General features: G+C 41.1%; 3 protein-coding genes across 3 annotated transcripts in view; 2 read left to right on the top strand and 1 right to left on the bottom strand.

Annotated features, from left to right (window-relative positions):
• The first annotated feature begins 7 nt into the window (after nt 1-7).
• On the top strand, nt 8-2,950 carry lactb (lactamase, beta). The gene is made up of 6 exons (XM_020611143.1): nt 8-513; nt 632-698; nt 1,291-1,481; nt 1,591-1,906; nt 1,993-2,158; nt 2,283-2,950. The coding sequence occupies exons 1-6, from the start codon at nt 127-129 to the stop codon at nt 2,806-2,808; spliced, it is 1,653 nt and encodes a 550-aa protein (XP_020466799.1). The 5' UTR covers nt 8-126; the 3' UTR covers nt 2,809-2,950.
• Nucleotides 2,951-4,301: 1,351 nt separating this feature from the next.
• nrg4 (neuregulin 4) lies at nt 4,302-5,514 on the bottom strand. The gene is made up of 4 exons (XM_020612260.1): nt 5,157-5,514; nt 4,963-5,056; nt 4,675-4,827; nt 4,302-4,518 (listed from the first exon to the last, which is right to left on the bottom strand). The coding sequence occupies exons 1-4, from the start codon at nt 5,164-5,166 to the stop codon at nt 4,440-4,442; spliced, it is 336 nt and encodes a 111-aa protein (XP_020467916.1). The 5' UTR covers nt 5,167-5,514; the 3' UTR covers nt 4,302-4,439.
• Nucleotides 5,515-6,499: 985 nt separating this feature from the next.
• Nucleotides 6,500-12,644, top strand: part of tmem266 (transmembrane protein 266) — a 31,447-nt gene continuing 25,302 nt past the window's right edge. The window contains exons 1-2 of the mRNA XM_020612248.1: nt 6,500-7,183; nt 8,569-8,677. Coding sequence (XP_020467904.1) covers nt 8,664-8,677 — 14 coding nt within the window. The 5' untranslated portion in view covers nt 6,500-7,183; nt 8,569-8,663. The remainder of the gene's footprint in view (nt 7,184-8,568; nt 8,678-12,644) is intronic.

Raw genomic sequence — 12,644 nt, 5'->3', positions numbered from 1 at the left:
GAGCTCTCCCTCGCTCGATGCTTGCTAATCATGATTTGATTCATCTGGTCTGGTTCGTGGATCTACAGGGATAGATCAAGTTTCTGGCTAGCTGCAACTGATCGCTGAGGGGCAGTTTACCAACTAATGGTGCTGCACACAAAAGCAGCAACATTACTAGCAATGTCACGGTTGTTGTCAAACCGCTTTTGTGCCAAATTTAGCCTGCTAGCCGCGCGCCAGTCTTCTTGGTTGTTACCTGGAGTAGGTGCACGAGAGACACGGCGTGTTTTTATTCAGCAACAAAGACGCTACCTCGGAGGGTCAAACATACCCTTTTCTAAATACTGGGCCAAGTCCAGGATTTGGTTATGTGTCGCTGGTGTGGGGATTGCGTTAGCTGTCGGACTGGAATACCGCACTGAGACAGCCAACAGTTTGTGCATTAATAAAGTTACAGAAGCTGAGAAAACTGACACTGCTAGATACAGCACTGCAATTAAAGTTAGCAGAGACCTTGTGGAACGAATAAAGGTAGGCCTACGTGGTTTTTGATTAACCAGCCTTCCTTTGCTCTCTCTTAATATTCTTTGACTACTGTAACTTCAATGCCCCATATATCAGTTAATTGATGGTCGGTGTCTGTCGCCAGATTGAGGTCGGAGCTCCAGGACTGGTAGTCGGGGTCTCTGTGGATGGTGCTCAGGTGTGGTGTGAAGGTTGGTGCCTGCAAAGTCCGCTTTAACGGTGCTAGGCTACGTATATCCGTTTTTAAATTACAATGACAATGTAATTAGCTTGGTTTGTCCAACATAAGTTAGTTTTGTGGACCAACGTTAGGTGAATACAGCACTGGCCAACAAGACACTGTAGCGTATGGCTCTATTTTTCCTAGCGCAGTAATACCCTTGTGTTATGTTCTATATTGACTGTTTGATGCTGCATACGCGCATTGATACGTGTACTCTTTAAGAAGCAGCAGTAAAAATAATAATAAGAAAATAAATAAATTGCCTTTAGGTTTTAGTTCTGTTTGCCTTGAAACACAAATGGATCACTTCCAGTTGTGAACTAAAGTGGCCTTTTGTTTGTCTCAAAAATCAGGCCAGCACATTTCCCAGAAACCTGACCAAATAACACATGATGTGAAATTAAGCATCATTCATTCATTTACTTTACTGAAACGTCCCAAAATGTATTTTATACGTTACCACAATAAATAATGTTTAAAACACATGGACTAGTAAAATATTCCTCTGAAAACGCATTCACAGTCTTACATGATTCATTAAAATTCTTAATGTAATTCAGGGATCGGTTATGCAGACTTGGAGAACCGTGTGCCATGCAGCCCAGAAACTGTGATGCGGATTGCCAGCATCAGTAAACCCCTCACATCTGTAGCTGCTGCACGACTGTGCGAGGAAGGAAAACTGGATCTTGATGTGCCTGTCCAGAAATATGTCCCAGAATTTCCCCAGAAACAATTTGATGGACAGGATGTAAGTTACTAGAAATGATGATAAATGTAACCATTTTTTCCATCTTAACCCTGTTATTGTTAATGTTTGTGGTCAGCTCAAGCTCGCATTGTTTATTTTGTTGTTTCAGGTTACAATAACCCCTCGAATGATTTTGTCTCATCTGAGTGGCATACGACATTATGAGAAGGATGCAAAGAAAGTGAAGGAGGACAAGGAGAAAGCTAAGAGACTTTTAAAGCTACCAGTAAAGGAGAATGTGAAAGATAAAGAAAAGAAAGATAAAGCCTTAACAGAACAGAACAGCAAAGACAAAGAAGCCACTCAGGCTCACAAGAAAAAAGAGTACGAGTATGAGTATGATGAATACTACTTGAAAGACAAGTTTAATAGTGTCACTCATGCCTTGGACCTCTTCAAGGATGATCCACTCATTTTCAAACCTGGTAAAATAAACATTTACTTGCTAAACTGTTTAAATATAATACAGTTTTAATGTTTTTATTAATAAGATATGTTTTGCTACATGTAGGTACCACTTTTTTGTACTCCACCCACGCCTTTACCCTGCTCAGCGCTGTTGTGGAGCGGGCTGCTGGCCAGCGCTTCCTGGATGTCATGATGAATATGTTCCATGAACTGGGAATGCACAATACTGTGCCCGATGAGAATGACCCTATTATTTACCACCGCTCCAGGTAACCTGTCATCACCAGCATCCAGTTTGTCTAAAGCACTAAGAGTTACAGGGATTTGATTGTGCAACATAATAAAAAAAAATCCAGTAGTGACCTCACATTAAAAGATGACACTCCTTCACAGATATTATCATCTCAGCAAGAGAGGGTGTGTTGTGAACTGCCCATACATAGACAACTCCTACAAATGGGCAGGAGGTGGCTTCCTTTCCACTGTGCCTGACCTGCTGCTGTTTGGTAATGTACTGCTCTACAGCTACCAGGTGGCCCACCTAGAAGACAATACAGGCTTGCTGCCTGGCTTCCTCAAACCCAAAACTGCCATAGATTTGTGGGCACCAGTTGACAACACAGAGCCTAGTTGGGATAAAGATGGTCTGTATGCCCAGGGTTGGTTGGTGGTGGAGAAACTACAGAAATACGGCCAGTGCAGGAAGCGCAGACACTACATGTCACACACAGGAGGTGCTGTGGGGGCTAGCAGTGTCCTCCTGGTGTTGCCCAGTGAGGAGATAGACCAGCACCAAGGACGGACCCCTTTCCTCCCACAGGGTGTAGTGGTCACCATCCTCACTAACATGCAGTCTGTAGGACTCCACAGCACAGCACTGAAAGTTGCACACGAGTTTGACAAAGCCAGAAGCCTGTAAGAGTGAGTTGTTTATAGAAATGTGTTTACATTTTACAGAAAAATTATTTCATGCTCACCTTATGATCTTGCATAATTTTGATCTAGCTTTTAAACAGCATCCAGAGGATGTTTTAGTAATTGAAATAAATGTTTTAAACATGCATTTCATAATAATTTCGTTTTTCGTGACAGCACTTTGCAGTAAGCCTTTCTGCCACTAGGTGGAATCAACCTGCATTTCTAATTCAAAAACAGAGCCACTGACCTGCTGACTCTCCGTTAACAGCTAACATTAATAAAGTACCTTTTTGATATATGTCATACACAGTAGACAGAAGACAGTTGCTATTTAAAGCAGCATGTGGTGACCTTTTATTTGGGCCCACCCTGCCTACAAATTTCCTCATTGCATCATGGCATGCTTTGGAAAAAAAAACTTGGTTTGTGCAGTGACCGAAGACTGTTGCTTCATCGATAATTAAAACAGAAACATACGGTGAAATTTTTATGGTGTACTCACTGCTGAGCCAATGTTCGAGGGCATTTTTATTATAATTAACTTCAGCCAGAAGTAGAGTGCTGGCTTTGTTTTTGAATTGAACGAAACAAGAATACCAGATTTCTGAATGGGTGTGCGGCATAGCTGTGTCATTAATAGCAACTAATTCTGAGGAGTAACTGAGACACTCAGCAACTGATAATTAGTTCCCTCTTCCAACTGTATGTGAAACACTGAAGTCCATCAAAATGTAGACTTAACAAACTACTGGCAGTGCAGCCCTGTGAGTTTTAATTCCTCTTCTAAAGCTAGCTGAACTGAAGCAGATTTGATGCTATCATTCTTGTTAAAAACCCCTGGGATCCTCTGTTTTTAGCTTTAAGGGTACTGATGAATAGCCTGGGTTAAGCTAATTATACAGACTCCCACACACAGCGTATCACTAAGTTTGCTTTGTGAGCGTTTCTCCGTGTTCAAATTTGTGAGAGCATTAGAATTTTTAAAGAGCAGAGTGAAGACATTTTTAAAAAGTGAGGCGATACAGATGGGTCGAGGGGAGCGAGAGGGGTGGTATCTGTGTGTGTGTGTGTGTGTGTGTGTGTGTGTGTGTGTGTGTGTGTGTGTGTGTGTCTCCTACCAGAAATCAGATAGTGAAATCATTCAGAATGGGTCATTGTATATCTTTACACAATGATAAAATATTTACTAATATATTGAGCACATTCATTAATTGATACAACAGCTTATTTCATTCATTCCTTATTACAAGGTAAATATGCAGAATAATATTTTCCAGAATAGTTTTTTTCGTAGCCCAGCCATGCTTTATGTATACATCAAAGCGCATAGGCTGAAATACAATTTAACATGAGTAACACCAGTGCCAGTTTCATAGCGTACTGTTCACCTCCCGCCCACTCGCGCTTGTTTCACACCCATTTTTGTGCATTCATAAATTATATCTGTCTGTAGCAACAGATGTGGAATCCAGAAATCTCAAGAAGATTAATCAGCTCTTCGCCTGTCTTGACTTTAGTTGGGGTTGGTGCAGCAGTTTTCCTCACTCAACTGATCTTGTCGTCTTGTATCATATTATTTCAGCATTCCTTTCAACGCACAACTAAAACAAACCATGTACACCAAAGGAGACCTCATACTCTTGCTCTTGGTTGTACTCTCCAGTACTGTTGCTGATGGTTTTGTTGGCTCTGTTTCTTGGCTTTCAACATCCTGTGTGTGGACACAAGTAATGGCAGTTAACTTTATGACAATATATTGTGGCCAAAGTGCAATAATATCAAGATTGTGTAACACACTTCCACATCCTAATGTTATTTTTTAGATGTTTTGAGAACATTGGCAAGCCTAAATCTATAATATACATACTTGTATGTGTAGTAAATAACAACAGACAGCACCACTAAGATGAGGAGAGCAACGATGGTCACGGCTGCAATTAACCCTGCCTGCCCTGGATCGGTGGAAATTAGGGGGAGCCTGTGCTCCTGACATCTGCTGCCTCTATAAACATCAGTGCACCTGAGGTAAGATAGTATGTTGTACAAAAATGTATTACTAATATTACCATGAAATCAACAGAGTTTCAAAGTTAAAGGTTAATAAATAGTCATTCTTACATCTAAGGCAACTTAAAATTGGTTTTATAGAACTTACACACAGGAGAGCACATTCATAGAAGATATTTTGTAGCATGTCCCTCCGTGCATGCAATATGTGGCTTCCTGCACATCACAAGGGTCTCCATGGTCTACACAAACATTGTAACATTTCAGGAAAGACAGCTGTAACAGAACTGAATAGTATCTTTTAAAAGTATTTGTTCTTCTGATAGTATACTTTAGTTTTACCTGCCATCATTTAGGATGTGTTTCTTGCTGTTTCCTGAGAACAAATGTTTTTGTCATAGAAGAGGACGTAAGCTGTCACCACTAGGACATTTAAGATGCAAGTAATGAAAACAAACCTACATATATAGTTTCTTGAATTCCAAAGCCACTATGAATTGATATTCAGTCATGAGAGAGGAATATGTCATCACTCTGAAATTTTAAATAAAAAGAAACCTCTGTCCTTACCAGCCCTTGAGATCCCAGCTTTTGGTAGGTTAGTGCAGGTTTTAGTAGAGAAAGTGAATCATAGTGAAGCTTCAAAATAACTCAACTGCTTTTTGTTGGACCTCTGAGGAAACTGTCATGTGGGCGGGTTCCTCCCTTACCCTAAAAAATGTTGTGATTGCAGTTTGTCTACATTGTAAATGGCAAGCTTAGCGTCAGGATACTATCGTATGTAATTTGGTAATGTCATAAATAACGTCATTTGCTGGTGTGTGCAGTTTATATATAGCTATCAGAGGTCTAAAATAATCTTAAAAACTTGCTGTGAAAGTTTTGAACCCTTGGTTAGACTATGGTTTTTGTTCTTGAAGGTTTAGTTGCATCATAAGGTCAGTGAGGAAATCACCTACTGTGTATGTGAGCTCAGTGTGTTTGGGTTTGGTTAACTGAATGACAGGTATGCATGAAGGCATGAATGGAATCGTGGGAACTGTTTTAGTCTACAAACACATTACTCCACTTACGTCAGACAAATAGTTACTACTACCGTTAGGTGGCCCATCATTGCCAATTTTGGAATTATTCACTGCCTTTATGTTAAGAAATAGTGTTGGGAACACGCAGTTGCTGTATGGTTGGTCTATTCTAAAGCCACAGTGTTAAATGGATTTTGATGAAATTCTGTTAACTGATTAATAGTAGGCCTCACCTCACATGCCCGCTGTAGTTACAGTTCATTTGACTAATTAGAAGGCACCCTTTATCAATGATTTAGACTATAAGTTGCAGAAAGCATATTAATAGCACAAATTCACTAATGCTTCTAGGTTGCCAGCACCTATAAATCATTACAGAATGATCTACCATTAATCAACCCACTGAGAACTCAACAATTATATTTGATTCCAATGAAAATGCAGGCGTGTTGCACCTACTCTTTTATCCGCTTAGCCTTTTCGGGGGCCTAATTTTTGTGCTACTTTTTTAGGATACAACACAAATACTCCTCTGAGGTAGGAGCCAATGGTGACGCTGTAGACTCGTAAATAACAGTGAAATAAAACCGACTTGGGCGCCATAAACCCATCGTGTAATAGGCTACCACAAAAGCACTGGAAGTCACAGGTTTTATTTTTAGTTTATTTATTTATTTAGTGCGGGTGAGTTGTTATCGCGAGGAACTCTGGAGCTCAAGAGGTGAAGTGAAGCGGAGTTTTTCTACGTCGACTCTTCCAGGGTGGCATAGAAACAGGGACCTCTGCGGGCTCTTGCAGCTTAATGGAAATAGAGACTACATGTGAGTTTCATTTGACATCACTGCATGTCTCGGGGGCTTTTTGTGTAACGCTAGCCCGGTTTCCTCCGTGTTGATGGCCCCGCTCGTCACACATCTGTAGCCGCTGGGTTCCCGTTTTCAGCACCTGGACAGCTCCTGGTCGTGAACCTCCTCTTATTATCGGGCACATGGAGTCTCTGGTGTGGTTGTGGGGGAAGCCCTGCAAACGCATATGCATCCCTCCGAAGATATCGTTATCCTCCCGATTCAGTGACAGTCTCGTCGTTTCCGCAGAAGGATGGTGCTTGAAGTCCGAAGTAGGTGTTTTTGTCGTGCGCTGTCTTCTGAGAAGCGATACGGGTGCTTGGCCAACGCAAATTTAAGGGGAATCGCAGCCTACACAGATCAAGATAAGAGCTTCCCTCACCCTGATAATCATCATCATCATCATCATCGGCGATGAGGGAGATGTTACCATCATCACTGCGAGGGCAAAGCAGTCACGATCACACTTTACAAAATGTAGAGCAAGAAGACAGGAGAGGTTGGTGTGTCTTTGTGTTTCTTTTCCAGTCAGTGTTTGTTTTAAAGCGCCCTGTTGGTTGGTGCATTTGTGTTGGACTAAGACTGTAGGGCCTCTAAATCACACAGTGGGGGAAAATGTTAACAGCACCACAACTATTTAGCCTGTGTAGCTAACATTTGGATCTTGGTTGGATTGAATGAAATGTTGGGCAGAAACAGCCTACAGGAGCTGTTTAGTTAAATGAAATGATAAGAATTACCACCTTTATGGACAACCACCTCTGTTGGCAAAGGATTTACTCAAAATCCTGATTGGGAAATTCAGTCTAGTTGATACAGCGGTTTACTCAAGTCCAGCAATACTTAGCAGTGACTTTTCTCCAGAAAGAAATACACACCTTTGATCCCACTTGCCTTTCTGGTCACCTCTACAGAAAGAGAGGCACTCTGTTAAGTGTTTTGGTAATGCCTTAACTTCTGACTTTCTGCATGTCTTATGACCAAATCCGTTGTTTTGTTTTCCCCTGAGTATTATGCTAAGACAACATTTTTGGGGTGCTGCAGTGAAACAATATCACTCAGCCCTTGAATTACCTGAACTGGTTTATCCTGAGTAGCCTTTAATCTGATGCTTCACTGCTTACCTCTGCTGTGGCTGTGAATGCTTCACATCTGAAAGATTTCATTGTGCCTCTGTGTGTCACACACTCCTCCGAATCCACAAAATATTAGTAAATTATGAGGCTGTGAACAACAATGCAAATGTGTAATCATTGTCAGTTCATCTCTTGACAGCTGCCTTCAGTTTTAGCCTATTTGCAATACTGTCAACTGGGCTTGTTGTTTATAGTAGTGGATGTTTCATGTTAAAACAGTGGCTATGTGTTTGTGACTTTCCTGTCTGGTCTTGTCATGTCTGTTTCCTGCAAAGCAGCTGGAGCAGGCTTTCGGTGAATGAACTTGGACATCAATGGCTTTCTTATCCTGTGGCACAAAAAGCTAGCATCCTGCTGTACTTGCTATGCGAGAGGCGTGGTGTTCCACAGCCCCTGATTCACAGAGCGGAGCATATATTGAAGGAGATTTAAAATCCATTACACTTTAGTGCTCCCCAGCAAAATAGTTGAACAGAGCACAGCTAAAACTGAAGTTAGGACATGGTGCCTTCGGGAAAAGCAAAGGCACTGGTACTGCATTTGTGTTAAACAGTTCAACTGTAAATAAATATTTCATGATATTGAGATTAATTGGCCACATGGAAACAGCAGATGGCAAAACAGTCTCCCCACAAGGTCTATTAGTTGCTGTTCTGGAGCTGCCACAATTTTCCTGAGTGGATGCAATTTGCCCCATGATTGTTTTTTTTTCCTAGTAGTAATCACCTTGTTCTTGTATTTTCTATAGGTGTGGTTGGAGCTAGGTCTCTGCAGTGGTGAAATCACATTTCACACTTGAGGTCATTTACTGTGGATGTCTATTTTTGACAGCAAGACCTCAACATGAGCAACCCCCAGTAAGTATAGCACCTGTCAGTGTCTTGTTTATGTTTGGGAGAGTGTGAAATCTTGACTCTCTATTTCTGACCATGCAATCTTATCCAAAGGGCATCTTAGTGTGGTACCGTATGATTCACAGAATAGGACCTGAATATTGTCATGCCTGTTGTGCGAATGACTTTGAACAGGGATCTGTGGGAAGGTGGAGCTCAGCCTTGTCCAGCATATCTGAGTGAGAGAGAGCAGCTGGCCAACTCCAGTCTCTGCTGGCATCTCTTAGCATTCAGGAGGGATGTTCACTTGTCATCTTCTCTTACTAATAATTACTCTGTGTGTGGTCCTCGAGACACCCCCTGCATTCTGATGACAGCCAGGGCTGGTGCTAAAAGAAGGGAAGAGGGAGGGAGCAGGGAAATGGAATTAAGTGGGAGGAGGTGGAGTGGAGTAGAGTGGAGTGGAGTGGAGTAAGGGGTGAATGCAAAATGGGTTCAGTCAGCTGCATCTTCTGGTTAAAGACACAGGATCCTGTATCCAACCAACGAACATCTCTGCCTGTTAATGGCTGATTACTGAGTTCATTTGAATGAGAATGTTGGTGCAAAGCATCTGTAACTAGAGAATGTGTTGACAAAGGCATGATTAAATGCTGCAGAATGCCAGTGACTCTCTGTGAAGTGACGGATGGGGAAACTCATGCAGAGAAAGGTCTTTGGAGTTATTTTCACCCCTGCTCTTTTAGACTTGATGCTGCTGTAAATCCTCTCTCACTGTTTCTTTCTCTCTGTGGCTCTGTTGCATATCTGTGCTGGAAACAGTGGGAGGCAAGATGGGAAAAATATTAGATGCTCAAATACAACAAATTCAAAGCAATTTCACTTACATATTTCATGCAACAATTCAATACAACTGTGTAAAATCTGTTTGTCTGCATGCAAATTGGAAAACTCAAAAAGAAAAATCACACGCCCTTAGAAGCATAAACACTGATGAGACAGATCTTTTTGTCTAATAGGAGGAGGCATTTATGTTTGTATACATTAGTTCTCATTCAGCGGTCAAAAAGTGAACAGCACACATCCCAAGGATGTGTAATAACAATTATTTTTTTTTGACAATGGGACTGGCACCTGCTTTTGTAGATCAAGCATCTGCAGAGGAAATCTTGATGTCTCGGGTGTTACGTTTTCAACCTGCTAATTGAGGTGATATAGATATCCAGCTGTGGATTTGATGATGAAGCATATTCTCTGTTATTAACAGTAAAGACACAGACAAAACACCCTCAGCTGTTTCCGTTTGCAAACCAAAAGATCAGATGTTGCTCAAAAGAGCTGATGTTTCGAACATGCGATTGTCTCAGAAGTTTGAGCAAGACCGGCTGCACCTGCTGCTGGTGAATCTGGCCGGTGCCAATAGAAGTGATCTGGCACAGTAGTTCTGTTTTCCTGATCAGAACAGTGAATTGCTGTTCACTGAGGAATTTAGTGTCTACATACAAACTTATTGGGTAAGACAGAGCAGATGGATTGTAGGCAGCTACCCAGAAATACCATGGCAGTGGGCACTCAGAATGACAGTGATACCAACCACCAGTTCACGCTGAGGCAGCACTTTAAACTCCAGTGAAGTGACAGAAGCAGAGAATTTATTGCTCCGCTAGGTGATTTAAAATCTGAAGCATCGCCTTACCACTTTAATAGAGTAACCGATATTGTACTCCATTTGATCATTGTTGTGGCCCCAGTTTGGAATTGCATTATAACAGTCATAAGCTGCTATGGATGTTTAACTCTACTTCATATTAACAGTTATGTATCCATGGAAAGCAGGCTCTTGCACACACCCTCGTAACTTAACAGCTGACTTCCTGTTCAGTCACACATGGGAAGTGAGGGCGAAGTGCTGTGGTATAGAACATGTCAGCTACAGTTTCAGAGCCGATGTGACATGAAGTCCGCTCAGCTATAACTGCTGCTTCTCGGGCCAAAAGACCCTAAAACAGAGAAAGTTTGGGTGCAGATGTCGACCATCTCAAACTTGACTCAGACCTGAGTCTATTTAACCGAATAACAAAAAAGTATGGTGTAAAACAAATAAACACCTTGAAGCAGTTATGTTCTGACATTTAAATAAAATAAAATGAGCTCTTATTTGTCTTAGTCTCAAATGATTTTAGTCTTGTTTTAACACTGTAGATTGATTCAATCTTGACAGGGTCCCACTCGAGTTCCTTTCTAACAGAAGCAGGTAGAAAACTGAGGCTAGATTAGATTACAAGTGAGATTCATTTAAACTAGATTTATAAAATCACTGAGTCATGCCAAGAGGATCTTCCTATTGAAAATATCTAAACAAAACTAGGTGTTCTCATATGTACTGTATTTCCCAGATGTATGTTACTGGAAAGTGTCTATGTATGGAGGCTGTTATTTGATTACACCTAGTTGTAACTGTAAAAGGTTAGAGGCAAATGAGGACTCACACTGAGAATATTAATAATAAACATCTAAACTGAGCAGATATTTTCTTAGCTTACTTAAGGTGAATAATTATTATCCCTGCTGTGTCGTGAGAAACGGCACATTGTTTAATCAATGACTTGGAATTAGAATGGAGAGATTTCTGCAGGCTGTTATATCTTTATGTATCTATTGATCACTGCATGGTGATTTATAGTAATGTGATGTCCAAATGCTGGGAGTATAAATAAGGATTGCTTTTATTCTGAAGAAGCCCCTGGCAATAATTATAAGGGACAAACAGACGACATTAAAACTGATTTGTTTTTCCAAGTACAGCAATCTTTAAAACATACTTATAGTTACATATAAGGCATGGAGCATTACAGTACATCTATGACCAGTAAAGCTACCAGTTAAATTTGCTTCATTTGTGTAGTAACAATATAATTTTTTATAGTTGTCCTCAGTAGTTTAACATTAAGAAAAAGCTGAGATGTAACCTTTCACACTACCATGTAGAACTAAACCAGAGCAGCATTTTGAAAACTCGTCTTTGTGCCTTGTCTTGCTCTGTATGCTTTGAAAAGGTCCTAGCATTTAGGATACCACTGGCTATCCTCGCCTGCATCGCACAATGGCAACTAGCCACTTCATTGGGCTGTGCAAAGAATGGCTCCTGGTCTTTCTCTATACACACACAGTATAGATACCGACTTTCATCAAACTCGATTTGACAGTTCTAGGTGAAAGGTTATCCAATCAGAAGCTTTGTCCTGCCCCCAAGTGAGTCTTTTCAAGTGAGGAGCGACATTCTGGCTTGTTACAACCGAGATGGTGTGATTAAAAAGTAAGCTTACTAATGATTTGAGTAATTTCTCTGTATTAGAGGGTGCATTAAGGATAATGTCAGCCTGGAATGTAAACTCAGCTCATTTTGATTTGTTAGATGACTTGATTAATAACTTGGCGATAAATAATTCATCAGAAAACCACCCGTTACCTCCACTACCGGTTAATATTTCAGATTTTGATCTATTAGAATTCTCAGTGAGCAGAGAGACAGGGTTTTTTTCAGCGAAAGTCAAAATAGCCCAATCAGTCACCATTCAGAAAACCAGCAAAATACACCACCGCAAGACAGACTCGTAAACGCAGCTCATTTTGATCAATTAGACGCATTAATAAACAGATTACTGATAAACACTAGCCCGCAAAGCAACTCAGGCAATTCGCCAAATACATCCTCAGAGTACAATTACAGGGATCTGACACAAGATGGGGGTTACGATTCACCAGATACTTCTCCTCTACACCAGGCAAGCGCCTCTGATTTTGACTTATTAGAAGAGGCTGTAAACAATCTGCTGGACCGAATACACTCATCTCAACACCAGACGGGTTCGGGCTCCCACGATAACGCTCACAATGAACAAGAGAATCAGCCAGAAAACGATCAACAGCCTTCCCCCTCCTCTTCCTCACCAGAGCAAGTCGCGCGTGAACCTGATCAAACACCGGCTGA

This window comes from Monopterus albus, unplaced genomic scaffold (assembly GCF_001952655.1).
Source record: "Monopterus albus unplaced genomic scaffold, M_albus_1.0 scaffold5.1, whole genome shotgun sequence".
NCBI lineage: Eukaryota > Metazoa > Chordata > Actinopteri > Synbranchiformes > Synbranchidae > Monopterus > Monopterus albus.
This window is presented reverse-complemented; position numbering and strand designations above follow the sequence as displayed.